The following is a 17,102-nucleotide window of genomic DNA, read 5'->3' on the forward strand; positions in this document are numbered from 1 at the left end:
GCATGGCTCAGATGGCTCAGGATTTCTCGGAGTTGAAGTCATGAGTCATAAAAAAGAGCCAAGATTGCCTAGCCCTGCAATAGGCTTAGGAAAGCCAGTAGAGGGAGCTTCTTCTTCTTTTTTTTTTTTTTTTGCAAAAAAAGGTGCCGGAATGCCGTTCTGAGCCTTCTATGAGAAAAAAAGCCCTGGCCGATAGGCAGTGACCAATAGGTTTGAAGCATTGGTTTCCCGTCCAAAGACCTACTTAGCTGGCTGGAGACAACCAGTCTGGGCCGACTAGCAACCGTTACCACATACACGTGAACTAGCACTTAGCAATTGAATGCAAGCAATTAGCACGCAGTGCAACAACACTTACAACATATACAAAAGGCCAATACATTACACTTTCAACTAAGATTATTGGAAGGTTCTCCAAGAGTAAAGAAATGGCAGTGGTTTGATTTAGCAAGCCCATTCAACTCTAGTTTTAATGCTTCTTCCTGAGCTAGAAATATTGCAGGATCTAGATATCAGTTTTTATGGCTGTTTTTCATCTTTCTATGGAGTCATGTTTTTTCTGAGACACAGTCTCCTTCTTCCCATATCATCTGAGGTAACAGAAGGATAAGAGACATTGTATTGTATTCCTCTGAGGCAGGGTTTTATATTGGGACGACTTTGGAAGAATTAGAGCATGCCATTAATCTATGAAATATTGCAGCATAACAATTTGGAGGGTGACTTCACACCACCAGAGAAATAATGTCGATGAGAAACATGACTTGAGAGCAAACAATTTCATCCCCGAACCATTAATGGCTTAGTTCTCATGCTGAATAACTTATTTTGAGCAAGCTTTATTGCATTCTGGCTGACAGGTTGAGCTGGAAGAAACTGGAGAATTTTGAAGGAAGAAACATCCCAAGGCTTTGAATGTTGATGTACAGTACTATTTTATATTGGTCATGAGGTGACCTTGCTTCTCCTAAATTGCGCAATTTCTTGTAAATGTACATTACAAATGCACATACAGTTTTGGTTAGAAATATGCCTGGTTGTGTGAAAATCAGTGTTGAAGAAAAAGGATGTCACAATGCAAGACATCTAAACAAGATAGACTTGTTATTTTGCCAACCCCGTTATAAAGAATTTCTAACATGCACCTAACAAATAATTTGTGTGTGATTCATTGAATATAACAGGTCCTAGTTTGTTTTTCTATTAATATAACTTTAATTACATAGACAATTATGTGCAATTAATTTAGTCTAATTGTATATGCTGGTGATGACCTATAAAGCCCTAAATGGCGAGGGTCCGGGATATCTGAGGGAACGCCTGCTGCCAGCATCAAGCTCCCTTCGTCCAGTGCGCTCCCACAGGGAGGGTCTTCTCAGGGTGCCGCCGGTTAAAGATTGCCGGCAGGTAACACCCAGGGGTAGGGCCTTCTCAGTGGGCGCGCCTGCCCTTTGGACCAGCTGCCCGCGGAGCTTAGGACTGCCCCCGATCTCCGTTCATTCCGCTGGGACCTGAAGACCTGGCTCTTCGAGCTCTCTGGCCCAGGCTGAAAATTTTTAATTTTTAATTTTAACTGGGGTTTTTATTTTCTCTCAGGGTTTCATTTAATCTTTTTAAATTGTTTTAACTTTTGTATTGATTTTCTTTTAAATATCCTGTAAACCGCCCTGAGTCCTTCGGGAAAGGGTGGTATATAAATCTAAATAATAAATAATAAATAAATAATAAATATATAACTATCTACCAATGCCATTAAAGAATCAAAGATAAGTCTGAACAGCTGATGGAAATCTGTATCAGAAATATATGCAGCTGCTACTTAATGTAACATTTCATTTCATTTTTAAACAAAATGTATACAAATTCCACTCCATATCTTGTTGAGGTCAGCAGCAAAAAATACTTACTACATTGATCCGAAGTAAGTATTAAAATCCAGATGGTCCATCATTATGGGACCAGGGGTGGGTGGGCAATGGAAGGGAATCTAAATTTAATCAAATTATCTAAAATTCCATTTAACCATATAAAGTGATAGAAACTAGTATTAATTAAACCATCCCACTAAGTGTTCTTCGTTTTGATGGACAAGATCATTTAGGTCTGCCTTCCTCAACCTGTCATTCTTTCTATGTGCTGCCAAGTGCAATTTTCAGACAATCTCTGCACATCTGGGTGGCACAAGATTGATTATTTTTCCAGCACCAGTTGCTGTACTTTGCATGAATCTGAATTAAAAAGTGCGTATAGAATATGTTTCAGTGTCCTCTAATAGTATATAGTTCTATTACTACAACTGTATATATACTAGCATAAAGAAGCCGCTGTATAACGGAATTGCTCGAGCATCACCATTCAATGCGGGAGACCAAGATTCAAATCCTGGCTGACATTTACCTTACCTGTGAAAGACAGCGGTGGTAATAGATGTAGCAATGCCAAGAGACAGCAACCTCAGGAAGGAAGAGTATGAGAAGTTGGAGAAGTATAAGGGCATGAAGGAAGAACTAGAGGGGATATGGAAAGTAAAGGCCAAAGTGGTTCCAGTGGTGGTAGGAACAATCAAGGCTGTGATTCCTAAGTTGGGAGAGTGGCTGAAACAAATCCCAGGAACATTGGAGTTCTCTGTCCAGAACAGTGCAGTGCTAGGAAAAAGTAAGATACTGTGTGCAGAACCATCAAACTCCCAGCCCTCTGGTAGAGGACACAAGATTGAGGAAGACACAAGCCACCCACCATATATAAAAATATGTCACACTCATGCGTCATATGTTTACATCTTACATCCTACATCTATACATTACACACACACACACATAATATATAGAATATACATATGCACAAACATATGAAATACACTGTATTAAAGTAGATAGTATAGTTAGCTCTCTGTCAACAAATCTCTGAATGAAGTATTTGGCATAGCACTTTGTTGCCTCTGAGCCTAGTCATTATGATCATGAGTAAATTTTGAAATTTTTTCCCCAAAAACTTCCAGCTTGGATGTTTTTGGGGAAAAAAATCAAATGCAACTCTAGAACAGCTTGTAAAACCAATAAATCTATTCCTGGTTTCTCTGCAGGGTATACAACATTGGAGCCAAAATGATTGTCTTGAAGTTTTATACTTTTTTGGAGAGCTTCTGGGAATCCATTCACCACAGTTTACTCTACTCCTGGCTCCTTTCCCTTGCCATAATTTTCTTTTCTACATTTCGGGGCCAGCAGGAAAAACAAACAAATAAACAACAAATTGTAGAATAGCCAAACAATGTTCTGGCAGATTACTTAGGGGAAATGAGAGGATCTGTTGTGGTGTGAAAATCTCCTACACATGTAATGTTTCCGGGAAGTCAGGTACTGACCAAAACGCTGTTTTAAATGCTCTTTTGCCTAGTGAACTCATCCATCTCTTTAAATATATTGAATTATAAAAATCCCAGTGAACTTTAATTCACGTGTGATTTAGAGAAAGTGTACACATTAAGATTATGCGTTATGCTATGGGTAAAGCATACTGTAATAGTATTATGTTTGTTTTTATTTCCAGTTGTGTAAGCATATACAACATAAAGTGAACATGCTTCTCTCCAGACAAAAAGGCATTCTGATATCTACCAAAGTGCTTATGAAGTAGAAGCTGTAATGTATTGGGCTTTGTCTTGTTAAGGGAACATCACGTGAGTTAATTGCTGGTAGGTTGTTTAAGCAGGGAAGCTGGCTAACAGCTCCCAGCTCCTCACACAACCCATCTCCAGCACCGCCATTGGCTGCCTCTAGGGCAGCAATAGGTTACTTTAAACCTACTGGCCGCCACCTAGGGGCCAGGGTATAAATTGCTGCATTCGCAGCCCTGTTTTTCAGTTCACTTCCTGCAAGCAATAAACAATGACCTTTGCTGAACTTACTCACCTCGTCTCGTCACTGAAGCCACAAACTCAGTATCTAACACTGGTGACGAGGATGGGATCCTGCTCCTCCAACTGAGCTGAAGAGTCACTAGGGGAGAGGCTGAGCATCACCTGGCAGGAAAAGCAATCTCCCCCTACGGTCGGCCTAGCACAGCCACACTAGCGACCACACGCCCAGAGGACCAGTCCCTGGGCAATGGAGGAGCAGGACGCAAAGACATTGAGCCCCAGCCGCAAAGAGCAGCAGAAATGGCCAAGGTCGGAAAGCTGGAAGAATTCGACATAACTCACCCAGAAAGATGATCCTCGTATCTATCCAGGGTCGAGAACTATTTTCGCGTGAATCAAGTTGCCGAGGACAGCCTGAAGGCTGCCATGCTCCTGTGTGTGTGCGGCCCAGCCACGTTTGACATTGCGGAGAACCTATTCGCACCAACGCCATTGGAGTCCATAACGTTCACAGACTTGAAGAAGAAGCTCAGAGACCACTTTCAACCCAAGTTGCCGGTAATCGCTTGGCACCATGCATTTGAGCAGAGAATTCAGCAGCCAGGTGAAACAGCATCCAAATTTATCGCAGCCTTGAGGCAGGTTGCATGCCTGTGCCAGTTCTCCAACATCGAGGAGAGGCTACGAGACCGGCTTGTCTGCAGTCTCCGGAATCGAGAGTTACAGCAAAAACTCTTTGCTAAGGAGACTCTGTCATTCCCAGACGCGCTGAAAGAAATCATGGTGGACGAAGCCGCCGCTGGGGCCGTACGAGCCATGCGGCCTGCCAAAACAGCTCAACTCGTGGAAGCCATCCACCGTGAGGATGCCGAACACACAGAAGACCCCAATGATGACACAGAAGTTGACAAGCTACAAAGACACAACAACCAACAGCGTCACAGCGACAAGCAACAAGGGGCGACTTACAAGGCAGATCCCAACGCTCGGACTGTAGGTTCCAGACAGCCATGTGCTGGGCCTGCAGAAAGACTGCCCACATCGCGTCCATCTGCAGAGGTCGCCAGAGGGACTGGCCATTGAATCGCCAGTCGGACATCCTGACCAGGAGAGGTACCGGGGCCCCGGGACACTATAGCGTGGGGTTTTGCTCTAGCTGCAGAAGCATTTGCCGTACAGGGAAAGAAAAAGAGCCTTGGTGGAGCAGTGGGCTAATGCCTCCTTAAGTAACACCAGCTGCCTGCAATTAGTGCAGGTTTGAGTCCCACCAGGCTCAAGGTTGACTCAGCCTTCCATCCTTCCTAGGTAGGTAAAATGAGGACCCAGATTGTTGGGGGCAATAAGCTGACTGTAATAATGCCGCTTGCGGGGGGCAAAAGCCCTAATAAGCAGGCATATACATAGAATGAAGGCTATTGCTAAGCACATTGATTTGTGCTTTAGATTGTAAGCCGCCCTGAGTCTTCGGAGAAGGGCGGGATATAAATGGGATTTTAAAACAAAAACAAAAAAACAGGAGCTGGCCGCCCCATTAAGCTGAAATTTAGACTTCAGGTAGAGTTGCAAGGGGTCCCCTGCAAGATGGAGTTGGACACAGGCTCCGCCGTATCTATTATTTCACTAGACACATTTAATTTCATCTGTAATCGCAGTAAGAGATGGGCCAAGCTGAGCCCTTCTGACATTATACTAACTGATTTCCAGAATGCCAGAGTCGCAGTCAGGGTGAGGGCACACTGGCCATTAAATTTAAGGGGTTTTCTGGGCACCTGGACATTGTCGTACTAGGGGGTCTGCGAACGAGCCTGATTGGGCTCAATTGGTTTGATGCACTAGGCATCCAAGTAACCGGAATCAACCGGATGCAAGTCGCGAGTCTAGCCACAGTATGCGAGGAATCCGCAGATGTGTTTGATTCAGCTCTGGGGACATACACAGGCCCACCAATAACATTTAAACTAGATCCTACTGTAGTGCCAGTCAGGATTAAACCTTGTAGGGTGCCATTTGCTCTTAAACACAAGATAGACGTTGAGTTAGATAAACTTGTTGACCAGGGCGTACTGCAGCCAGTAGATGGGGGTGAATGGGAGACCCCAATCGTAACGCCACTAAAAGCCAACGGGGAGGTAAGGATTTGTGCCGATTACAAATGCACAATTAACCGTGCACTCAAACAGCATGCATACCTGGTGCCAGTAGTAAGCCACATCCTGGCATCTTTGCAAGGTGGTACCATTTTTTGCAAAATTAGATTTGGCTCAGGCCTACCAACAGCTCCCTTTTGATGAGGCCACAGCCGCGGCACAGACAATTGTAACCCACATGGGGCGTTTAAAGTAAAGCGCCTGAAATTTGGGGTCAGTGTAGCCACCGGCATTTTTCAGGGCATTATGGAACGGACACTCAAGGGCATTCTGGGGGTTTGCCCCTCTTTTGATGATGTGCTCATCGCTGGTGAATCCACTAAGGTGCTTGCAAGGAGGCTCAGAACCGTCCTTCAAAGGCTGCGCGAAGCAGGCCTCAAGCTTAAAAAGAATAAGTGCAGTATTGGAGTCCCTTCAACTGAGTTCTTGGTTTCCGTATAGATGCTGACGGCATCCATCCTGCTGAGTCTAAAGTAAAAGCCATTCAGATGGCACCCAGCCCCAAAACGAAGGGAGAGCTGCAGGCATTCCTAGGCCTCCTAAATTTTTACCACGTGTTCCTTCCTAACAAGGCCTCAGTGGCAGAGCTGTTACACCAGCTCTTGGACAAAAATGTTGCATGGAAGTGGACTAGTGTTCACGGAAAAAGTTTTCAGGAATTGAAATTCTGTCGTTCAGTTCCACGATCACTCATTTCAAGGAATCAATGCCAGTATGCCTAGCATCTAACATGTCTCCATATGGGGTGGGGGCAGTCCTAAGTCACTTAGAGAGAGATGGAACTCAAGTTCCAATTGCTTTTGATTCGAGGACACTGTCCTCCACCGAGCGTAATTACGCTCAAATCGACAAAGAGGCACTGGGTATAGTAGCTGGAGTAAAAAAATTCCACGACTACTTATACGGTAGGGACTTCACAGTCTTCACAGACCATAAACTGCTATTGGGGTTATTCACTACAGACAGACAGACACCCCACATCTTATCCCCTAGGATGCTAAGATGGTCCATTTTTTTATCAGCTTACAGCTTTAATCTAATTCACAATCCCGGCAAGGATATGGGCCATGAAGATGGCCTGAGCAGGCTTCCACTGCTGCAAATTGAACCAGATCTGGCCCCAGCGGCCCGCATTTTGTCCATTCAGGACTTGCCGGAGTTTCCCCTCCACGCGGGGGACATGGCTGCTGAAACGGCAGCAGATAAGAATCTAAGCAGAGTGCTGTCTTGGGTACACACGGGGTGGCTAGATAAAAGCCCAGGTCCTGAGTTTCAGAGCTATTTCATAAGGAGACATGAGCTCTCAGCTCATAAGGGTTGTATTCTTTGGGGGAGCAGGGTCATAGGTCCCATTAAGGGACAGGGTTTTGCAATTGCTTCATGAAGGTCATCCGGGTATTGTTCGCATGAAAGCTTTGGCAAGAAGCTATTTATGGTGGCCAGGATTAGATAAAGCCATTGAGGCTCAAGTGCATGGGTGTTATACATGCCAGCAATTGAGGCCTGAAATGCCGCATGCTCCCATTCACAGGTGGGAGGAGACAGACACCCACTAGTCAAGAATTCATATAGACTTCGCTGGGCCCTTTCAGGGACAGCTTTTCCTGAATGGTCGACAGCCACTCTAAATGGCTAGAAGTTACACCAATCGCAAACATGACTACTGCTAGGACCATGCAGGTGCTTAGGAAACTCTTTGCAATGCACGGGCTGCCAGACGTCGTAGTGTCTGATAACGGGGCCCAATTTACTGTGGCAGAATTTCAGGCGTTCCTGAGGGCAAACCTCATTAGGCATGCAACATCGGCTCCATTTCACCCATCTAATAATGGTCAAGCCAAACGTATGGTATGCACCACGAAAGAGTCATTGAGGTGTATAGTGACTGGGGACTGGCACCACAGACTGGCTGACTTTTTGCTCTGCCAACATTCCACACCATGCATGGCAAAGGGGAAAAGCCCAGCAGAGCTGTGCTGGGGGAGGCGCCTAATCACGAAACTGGACAGGTTGCACCCAGACCAGGTGGCAGTAGAGGCCTCTTGCCCAAAACCCCCAAGGAGGCTGTAAGTGGGAGACCGGGGTGTGGGCCAGGAACTATGGGCATGGAAACTTGTGGGTGCCAGGGAAAATCACCAAAATGTCGGGCCCTCTCTCATATAAAGTGGGCCTAGAGGGCAGGCGAGTCATCCGTCGCCATATCAATCAGCTTAGAAAGCGTTTCCCAGAATGGTCACAAAGTGAGGACTTCATCCCAGGTCCCATTCACGGACCGCAAACCAGCAGCCAGGCCGATCAATCCATAGGCTCTGAGACGCCAAGCAGTCAGAGCAACGGGGAGGTGGCTGTAGGGGAGGAAAGCCCAGGAGTGCAACATGGGGCCCCTGATGGAGAAAGCCAACCAGAACATTACAGCCACTGTGCTAACTCTGCGGAACAATTGGACTCTGGGGAGGGCCGTCCTGGAAGGGCCAGCCAGAGAATTCCGAGTCAACCAGACTCGCTTGAACATACGGACACTGGTCACCCAGCCCGGCGGGCAAGCTGGTAGGCAGGAAGTGCCTGAGTCTCCCAGGCATTCCACGAGGGTTTGCAAGCCTCCTGCATATTTACAAGATTTTGTTCTGAAATAACTGAGCTATGATGTTGTCTGTATCATTATTGTGCTGCTAGCCAGTATGGAAAAACGTGTATATTGCACATTACTGTTGTACCTCTGTAAACTTGTATTGCTGTAATCATTCTCATTGTTGTTATAATGTTTGTACATTCTAGGGGGGAGGGGTGTAATGTATTGGGCTTTGTCTTATTAAGGGAACATCACGTGAGTTAATTGCTGGTAAGTTGTTTAAGGAGGGAAGCTGGTTAACGGCTCCCAGCTCCTCAGACAACCCGTCTCCAGCACCACCATTGGCTGCCTCTAGGGTGGCAATAGGTTACTTTAAACCTATTGGCCGCCACCTAGAGGCCAGGGTATAAATTGCTGCATTCACAGCCCTGTTTCTCAGTTCAGTTCCTGCAAGCAATAAAAAAATGATCTTTGCTGAACTCACTTGCCTCGTCTCGTCATTGAAGCCACGAACCCAGTATCTAAGAGAAGCTATGGATGATCTACCGGGAGTTGCAAAGCAATTATAAGAAACATTCTATAATAAATTCAGAGTAAGCCATTCCTAAGCAACTTTACCATATTTAGTTGCAATGTCAGAAATGAACCTTAACTTGCAATTATTCAAACTAGAGTCTACAGAAGGTCTGTATGATCCCCAAATTGGACAGAAAAAAACATTAATTCTTCCTCCACCACCTTTAAAAAAATAGCAGGAAATTATTCTAGTGAATTACACTTAAATAGTAATGTTTTCCATGGGTAGAATAGTCCTGTTCCTCTTTACATGTTCATTTTTTCCAGTTATTCGCTAAGAATCTTCCCTCTCTGATCTCTTTCTCTACAGGTGGCTAATCTCCTACGGCTGTTCCAGATCCCTCAGATCAGTTATGCTTCTACCAGTGCCAAGCTGAGTGACAAGTCTCGCTATGATTACTTTGCTCGCACTGTCCCACCAGACTTCTACCAGGCCAAAGCTATGTCTGAGATCCTGCGGTTCTTCAACTGGACCTATGTCTCCACCGTGGCCTCTGAAGGAGACTATGGAGAAACAGGCATTGAAGCTTTTGAACAAGAAGCTCGGGCCCGCAACATCTGCATTGCCACTTCTGAGAAAGTGGGGCGTTCTATGAACAAGAAGACTTTTGATGGGGTGATTAAGGCACTGATGCAAAAACCCAGTGCAAGAGTGGTAGTGCTATTCACCCGAAGTGAAGATGCTCGGGAGCTGTTAGCAGCTGCTCAAAGGATTAATGTGTCCTTCACTTGGGTGGCCAGCGATGGTTGGGGGGCTCTAGAGAGTGTAGTGGCTGGCAGTGAGCCAATTGCTGATGGTGCTATCACTATTGAACTGGCTTCCTACCCAGTACAGCAATTTGCTGTGTACTTCCAAAACCTCAATCCCTACAACAACAGCCGAAATCCATGGTTCCAGGAGTTCTGGGAACACAAGTTCCAGTGTAGTTTTTACAACCAGAACTGCAGTCACTTCTCCTTGAAGTCAGGGCAGTTTGAGCAGGAATCCAAAATCATGTTTGTGGTCAATGCAGTCTATGCAATGGCCCATGCACTTCACAACATGCATCAAGCACTCTGTCCCAATGCCACCAAGCTCTGTGATTCCATGAAGCCGGTGAATGGTAAGCGGTTCTACAAGGATTTCATGCTCAATGTAACTTTTGATGGTAAGCCAAAATAATGGTTTGATGTAGAATGTTGTGGGGAGGAATAAAGAACATGAGGAACAAGTGGGGCAAAGTTCAGGACATGGAGAACAGAACTGGAGATGCACAGATTAAGATGAACAGTGCAGTCTCAGGGCAGATTATGGCAGAAATGTCCTGAAAGGTAGAGTTTTCTATATGAGCACAAACTGCCTGGCATTGTGGTACCAGAAATATTCCTGTGTGAATTACTCTAACATTATTAATGGGGGGGGAAAAGTCCCTCATTTATTGAATGTTGCCATGTTGTTCTCCTGGGCATGACAGCTGCTAGTTTAGCATGTTTGTACAAAGGGACCAAACTGTAGTTTTCTCAGGCCAGGAGATTTGACTGCCTAGAATTTGACTTGCCTTGTAAGATGCAAACAGAACTGTTTGCATCTTACCATGAAAGCAAGATAGTTACGTACATTAATCTCCATTTAAGAGAGATTTTCAGTATTGTTGCAATCATCCAGTTAAGTTCACACTTGCATTTGATTTTGCTTTCCTAAGTCTTCACTTTTGAGTGTCATGGCACTGGAATAATAAAGCAATATGAGCCCCTGAGTTTTCAGGTTAGAACAAGTTATACTAATATAACACACAGTGGGGCTGTGCAAAGCTATCAGAAGGGATGCCTCACAAAAATCTCAGTGTGATGGAAGTATCCCTTCTCAAAGTATTTAAACTAATGTTTTTTCAAATGTGGCAACTTTAAGATGTGTGGATTTCAACTCTCAGAATGCTGGCTGGGGAATACTGAAAGTTGAAGTCCACACATCTTAAAGTTGCCACATTTGAAAAACACTCATTTAAGCAGCCATGTCTTCTAGAAAGCTTCGGTGGCTATTTTAAAGGCTGTTTCTTCCATGTGTGTGGGGGACAGACAAAACTGCTTCACTGACAATCTAGCAGAAGTGCTGTCTATGTATACAACTACCAAAAACTAGGGAAATGGCATGTAGAGCAGCAAGCTTTCCAGAGGATGTGGCTGTTTCAGTGTTTCAAGGAGGGGGAGGTTGTGTGCTAACATGCTACAAAAAAAGTCCCTTCGGAGAGGGGCGGTATATAAATCTAAATAAATAAATAAATAAATAAATAAATAAATAAATAAATAAATAAATAAATAAATAAATAAATAAATTTCTGAATATTTGCATAGTTCTAATGCACAGCTTTTTGGAAACATTAAAAGATTATTTATCATGTTTTTTTAATTTTATTTTAATCCTATTTATATCCCGCCCTTCTCCGAAGACTCAGGGCGGCTTACAATCTAAGCACAAATCAATGTGCTTAGCAATAGCCTTCATTCTATGTATATGCCTGCTTATTAGGGCTTTCGCCCCCCCCTCAAGTGGCATTATTACAAAGTCAGCTTATTGCCCCCAACAATCTGGGTCCTCATTTTACCTACCTCGGAAGGATAGCCTTCCCAATCCTCATGCCCTTCAGATATTTTGGACTTCAGCTCCTATAATTCCCCATGTCTAATTCAGTTTTTAAGATTTCTGCACAGATTACATTGTTATCAACTTTGTTAAGAATATGCAAGTAAATGATGTATATTGGGGGCCGGGGTGATAAGCATCTCTCCGTAAAAAAAATAAAAGACCCCTATGAAATAGTATATATCTGTAAGAAAATGACAAGAAATGGAACTACTCTTTTTAAATAGCAAAGTATAACAGAACCAATTTTGGGGGGGAAAGTTTCCATGTGGACAGCTCAATTTTGTAATCATGTTATTTTTCTCACACTTGAATCCAATTTTCCAATTCCACTTCACAGCTCCATTTCGACCTTCACTAGACACCAAAAGTATGGTTCGATTTGACCAATGTGGAGATGGAATTGGTCGTTACAATATTTTCAGCTACCAGAGAGCCAATGGGAGATATCGCTATCAGAAGGTAGGCTACTGGGCAGAAGGACTCCTTCTGAACACCAGCCTCATTCCATGGGTGAAGACCTCCATTCCTGTTTCCCAGTGCAGTGACCCCTGCAAGAAGAATGAAATGAAGAGCATGCAACCAGGAGACATGTGCTGTTGGATATGTATCCCGTGCCAGCCATATGAATTTCTGCTTGATGAATTTACTTGCAGAGATTGTGGCCTTGGTTATTGGCCCAATAGGACTTTAAATGGATGTTATGAGCTACCCCAAGAGTATATTCATTGGAAGGATGTCTGGGCTATTGGGCCAGTCACAATTTCTTGCCTTGGTTTCATGTCCACTCTGTTTGTTTTGGGAGTTTTTGTTAGAAATAATGACACTCCCATTGTGAAAGCGTCAGGCCGAGAACTATGCTACATCCTGCTGACTGGAGTGTTGATGTGCTACAGCATGACATTTATCTTCATTGCCAAGCCTTCCACTGTGGTCTGTACTCTGCGACGCTTAGGGTTAGGCACCTCCTTTGCTGTCTGCTACTCTGCCCTCTTGACCAAGACCAATCGAATTGCACGGATTTTCAGTGGAGTCAAAGAAGGCGTGCAGCGTCCACGGTTCATCAGCCCCACCTCCCAAGTGGTCATCTGCATGGCTCTTATTTCATGCCAGCTCATTATTGTCATTATCTGGCTCATGGTGGAGATTCCAGGTACACGAAAGGAGACTGAGCCTGACAAAAGGTACATTGTCATCCTCAAATGCAACAACCGAGACTCCAGTATGCTAATTTCACTCACCTACAATGTCCTCTTGATCATGTTGTGTACAGTCTATGCCTTCAAGACCAGGAAATGTCCAGAAAACTTCAATGAGGCCAAGTTCATTGGATTCACCATGTATACCACATGCATCATTTGGCTAGCCTTCCTGCCCATCTTCTATGTTACTTCCAGCGATTACCGCGTAAGTTAGCTCTTGCTGGGAATAAGATAAAAAAAAGTATCTTCGCGTGTAGCAGGCAGCTTCAGAGAATCTTTCCCAACTTGGTGCCCTCCAGTCCAGCTGTCCTGGGATACAATTCACACTGATCAAGGTTTGGACTAGGAGAGGGAAAATCCAAGTTCTAGTCCACTCTTAGCTACAGGAGATCACTGGTGACTTTGGGCCAGTTAGTCTCTTTCAATCAAAGCTCCACCCACATTAGATGATTGCTGTGGCGAAAAATAGGAGGAGGGAATGCTATGTATGCCACCTGGAGCTCCTGAATTGAAGGTGGGATATAACATTAATAAACATAATCAATCAGAGATTATGAATTGTTCCATAAGTAATCTTTTTTTTAATTTGACATTTGTCAACTTTTATCCCTCTCCCCGATACTAGGAAATTTTAGTTAATCTGTTCAAGGAACAACTAACAGACCAATTCATTCATTCATTCATTCATTCATTCATTCATTCATTCTAGAGCATGCATCAACAAGAAAATAAATAAGGCAAAAAGAGTAAACAGTCAAATTTAAGTCGAAGGTGCTAGCAACTTTAGCTGTGAGGCTTATTTATTGCAAGAAGACCTTGGACATGGGAAAGAGGTTTGCAGCATAGAGTAGTGCTACAGTAGCTAAAATGTGACTAGTATCTTGTGTGTTAATTCTGTTACTAACTAACTGCAGAAAAACAGCATTCCAGGTCTTGAGTGGGCAAACAGCCAAGGTCTTTAGTTGCATATCTGTACAATAGGTTTGCACAGGACACAAATATCCTGGCAGTCATGCTTTCTCTTATCAATCTACTACTAGGAATTTCTGGAACAGAAATTGACAAAGAGTGTCAAGCTATACCCTCAATTTAGTTTTCACTGTAATAGTCATGAGCTGTTCTTCACCATATCAGATAAAAAGTGTCATACTTTTTTTCTTTCTTTCCGTTTGTGAAACACTTTTTCCCTATGGAAAGAATACATAAAGCTCTCCAGGGTTTCTCCACACTTGATAAACTTCTGGAATATTCTTAGATAATAAAAGCTCAGGTGGGGATGGAGGAACCTGTAGCTCTTTATTATTAATATCATAAGAACTATCCAGAAAATGCCAATGGTGCTTGTGTACTTGCATCCTGGATAGCACAACCAGAACAACAATAGAGAACCACAACAATAGAGCTATTTATTCATCAGCGTGTTGCACTTTGGGGAGCACAAACCTAAGAACATGCTTCACCAAATATAGTGAGACACAGTTTTTTTTTCTTAATACACAGAATTTTGCTGCACCTAGAGTTTGGGGGTCCCAAATGAATATACAGTGCTAGCAGTGGGACAAAATGAATTCCCCTCATCCCTATGTGTACGTATTATAGCCATGGGCCAGAAAAAATGATTGCTATTGCTAAGCATGAAATAGCAGTAGATCACAGCCTTCTGATTGACAGAGCAATTGGAACTCCTCCTGGAGCAGATGCTTGACTTAATCCTGCTCCCTCCCAGTTCAGTCATGGCAATATCCTGGCCTCATTAGATGGAAAAGCAGAATTGCTAGTCCATCACCAGGAGTTTGGAAAGGAACTAAGGTTACCTCTGTTAGTAAGCACAGAAACATGGGTTAATGCTAGCAATTTAATCTCTGCCTCTCTCTTGTGAAAAGGAATACCTTTGGGGTTGACAAGAAAGGCTCAGTCCTTGGCCTGAAGGGTGAGTATTGATGGGCTGGGGGTTCTCTGGGAAGACTAGACACACAGACATGTAAACATGCCTGTGCTCACAGCATCTTGGTGTCTGAGCAGAACTGTAAGTAAACAAAACAGCTAGAATCAACTTTGGGTACCGTACACTGAAATTAGATTCAGGAGAATGGAGAGCTGGAAAAGCTGGTTACTTAGAAAAGCCCCTGGTGTTCTTGGCAGAGGAAATCTAATAAAAGAGGTCATTTTAAAAGCATTATTCTTATAACAAAATTATCGCAGTTCAAGTAATTTGGGAGCTATGGGCCCACATTGTTTTCATAATTATATAATTGCATAAGAAGAATCTCACAGTTTTGGTCAGAAATAGCAATCTCATTATGTTCAAATTATCCATAATTGAGTGATTAGAAGCTGAGAAATAATTACTTTTTGGACCTTAAGGCAATTTTCAAAATAAGCATTTCTAGACCTCACCTTCTATTACCCAGTCTCTTTGAACCTTGTAGCCATTGTGCTCTTTTCTTTAGAGCAGGGGCGTCAAACTCAATTTCATTGAGGGCCGCATCAGCATTGCGGTTGCCCTCAGGGGGCCGGGTGGGTGTGGCCTGGGTGGGCGTGGCCTACTGGGTGGGCATGGCTAGAGTGCGTATGGCCTACTGGGTGGGCACGGCTAGCTCTACATCGTTCGCATCAAGGGTGCCTATGGGGGCCTGGGCAGGAGTGGGACAGATCTGAGAGTCTCTGGCAGAAGGAGGGTCTCTGGGCCAGGGCCAAGGCAGTGGGGGCCGTTCCCTCACTGTTTCCAGGATGGCTTCGTGGGCCACATGAAACCACTTCACGGGCTGGATCCAGCCCCCGGGCCTTGTGTTTGACATGTCTGCTTTAGAGAAACAGCAACCCCTTTTACCAATCAAAAAAAAATGCTAGGACGTTGCAGGTAATCCCTTTTAATATCTGAGTTCCATTACTGAAAATAGAGCTGCCATTTAATGCAAGAATCCTATGGATCACCTTGCCTCTTCCTGTTGGTTTCATACTGGAAATCTTTAAATGACAAATGTGAAAGGCTTCAAAAGGAATTGCTATATAATGAGTCTTCTGGTTGCATTACTCTTGTTTTAACTGGGCAACTGGCACAGTTCTTCTTAGCTTGTTTGCCTTTGGGTATTAAGTACATGTGCTCATTCAAATTAAGCACCATCTTAAGCTTCCTTAAGAGTGGGCAATTTAATTCCACATAATGCTTGAGAAGGGGTGGGTGTTCTGTCTGCTTGCAAGTAGTCCCCTAATACAGTTGAATCCCACTGCCTAATTGGAGTTGCAGATTCTTGGATCATATTCTTGTCACTTAAAGTTGTTGGTTAACAATCATCTGTATTTCTGGGAGGAACTTTGCAGAAGATGAGTTTATTAGCAAATTCTAATTTACTAAAGACTAAGCATGAGTTATTTCAGTAAGGGCCGGTGAGTTTTATTAAAAAGGCAAAGAGATCTTTATTGCCAGTTGGATTTGTGTAGCTCAGATGAATAAACATATGATAGTTGAAAAACTGCTGCAGCAGCTTTAAGGAGCCAAACTATTGAAGTGACTCTTAAAGTAGTAGAATTTTTTTTTCCAGATTTATGAGGAAACCTGAAAAAATTTCCACTGCTATAATGAAGATTGGGAAATGCTGTTTTTCTGCTGTCTAGATTATTTTTCCTTAACTTTTTTTTTGAATAGAGTCTACTGTTTAGGAATCTCAGGCAGCGAAGCTTCCTTTAAAATAATCAGAGATAGATAATTTTCCCACATGAAATGGGAGATCTTCACATTGGGATCTCATGTGGCTAAGGGAGAAATCAGACTAGAAGCTTCAGAGTTCTTAATCCCGCTCTACAAATCAGTTTCAGAAGCTGAAGGTCTTGGTTGTTAGTGTGGAGTCAGGGTTATGAAGTTGCCATTATAGTATGGGAGCTACATTTGCAGTTATGACAGAGCTACCCAATCCCACAAAATGCAATGTGAAAAAATTGTTGCTGTAAGGCAGGCATCTTTAAACTTGACCCTTGTATGACTTGTGGACCTCAACTCCCAGAATTCCTCTGCCAGGCACACTGGCTGAGGAATTCTGGGATTTGAAGTCCACAAGTCATAAAAGGACCAAGTTTGAAGACCCTTACTGTAAGGATTTATTAAAGAAACATAGTGATTGTCATTACGTAG

At 43.6% G+C, this 17,102-nt stretch overlaps 1 protein-coding gene across 2 annotated transcripts in view; it reads left to right on the top strand.

Moving 5' to 3' along the window:
- Positions 1-17,102, top strand: part of GRM2 (glutamate metabotropic receptor 2) — a gene marked incomplete at its 5' end in the record, with an annotated part of 58,010 nt that overhangs the window by 33,041 nt on the left and 7,867 nt on the right. The window contains 2 exons of one of the 2 annotated variants that reach the window (XM_081316990.1): positions 9,462-10,299; positions 12,112-13,178. In XM_081316990.1, the coding sequence (XP_081173116.1) occupies positions 9,462-10,299; positions 12,112-13,178 (1,905 nt within the window). Of the gene's footprint in view, positions 1-9,461; positions 10,300-12,050; positions 13,179-17,102 lie in introns of those variants that run through there. The other variant, XM_081316991.1, reaches the window with a different exon arrangement.

The sequence above is a fragment of the Vipera berus genome, assembly GCF_964194415.1.
Source record: "Vipera berus genome assembly, chromosome: 2".
NCBI classification, from domain to species: Eukaryota; Metazoa; Chordata; class Lepidosauria; order Squamata; family Viperidae; genus Vipera; species Vipera berus.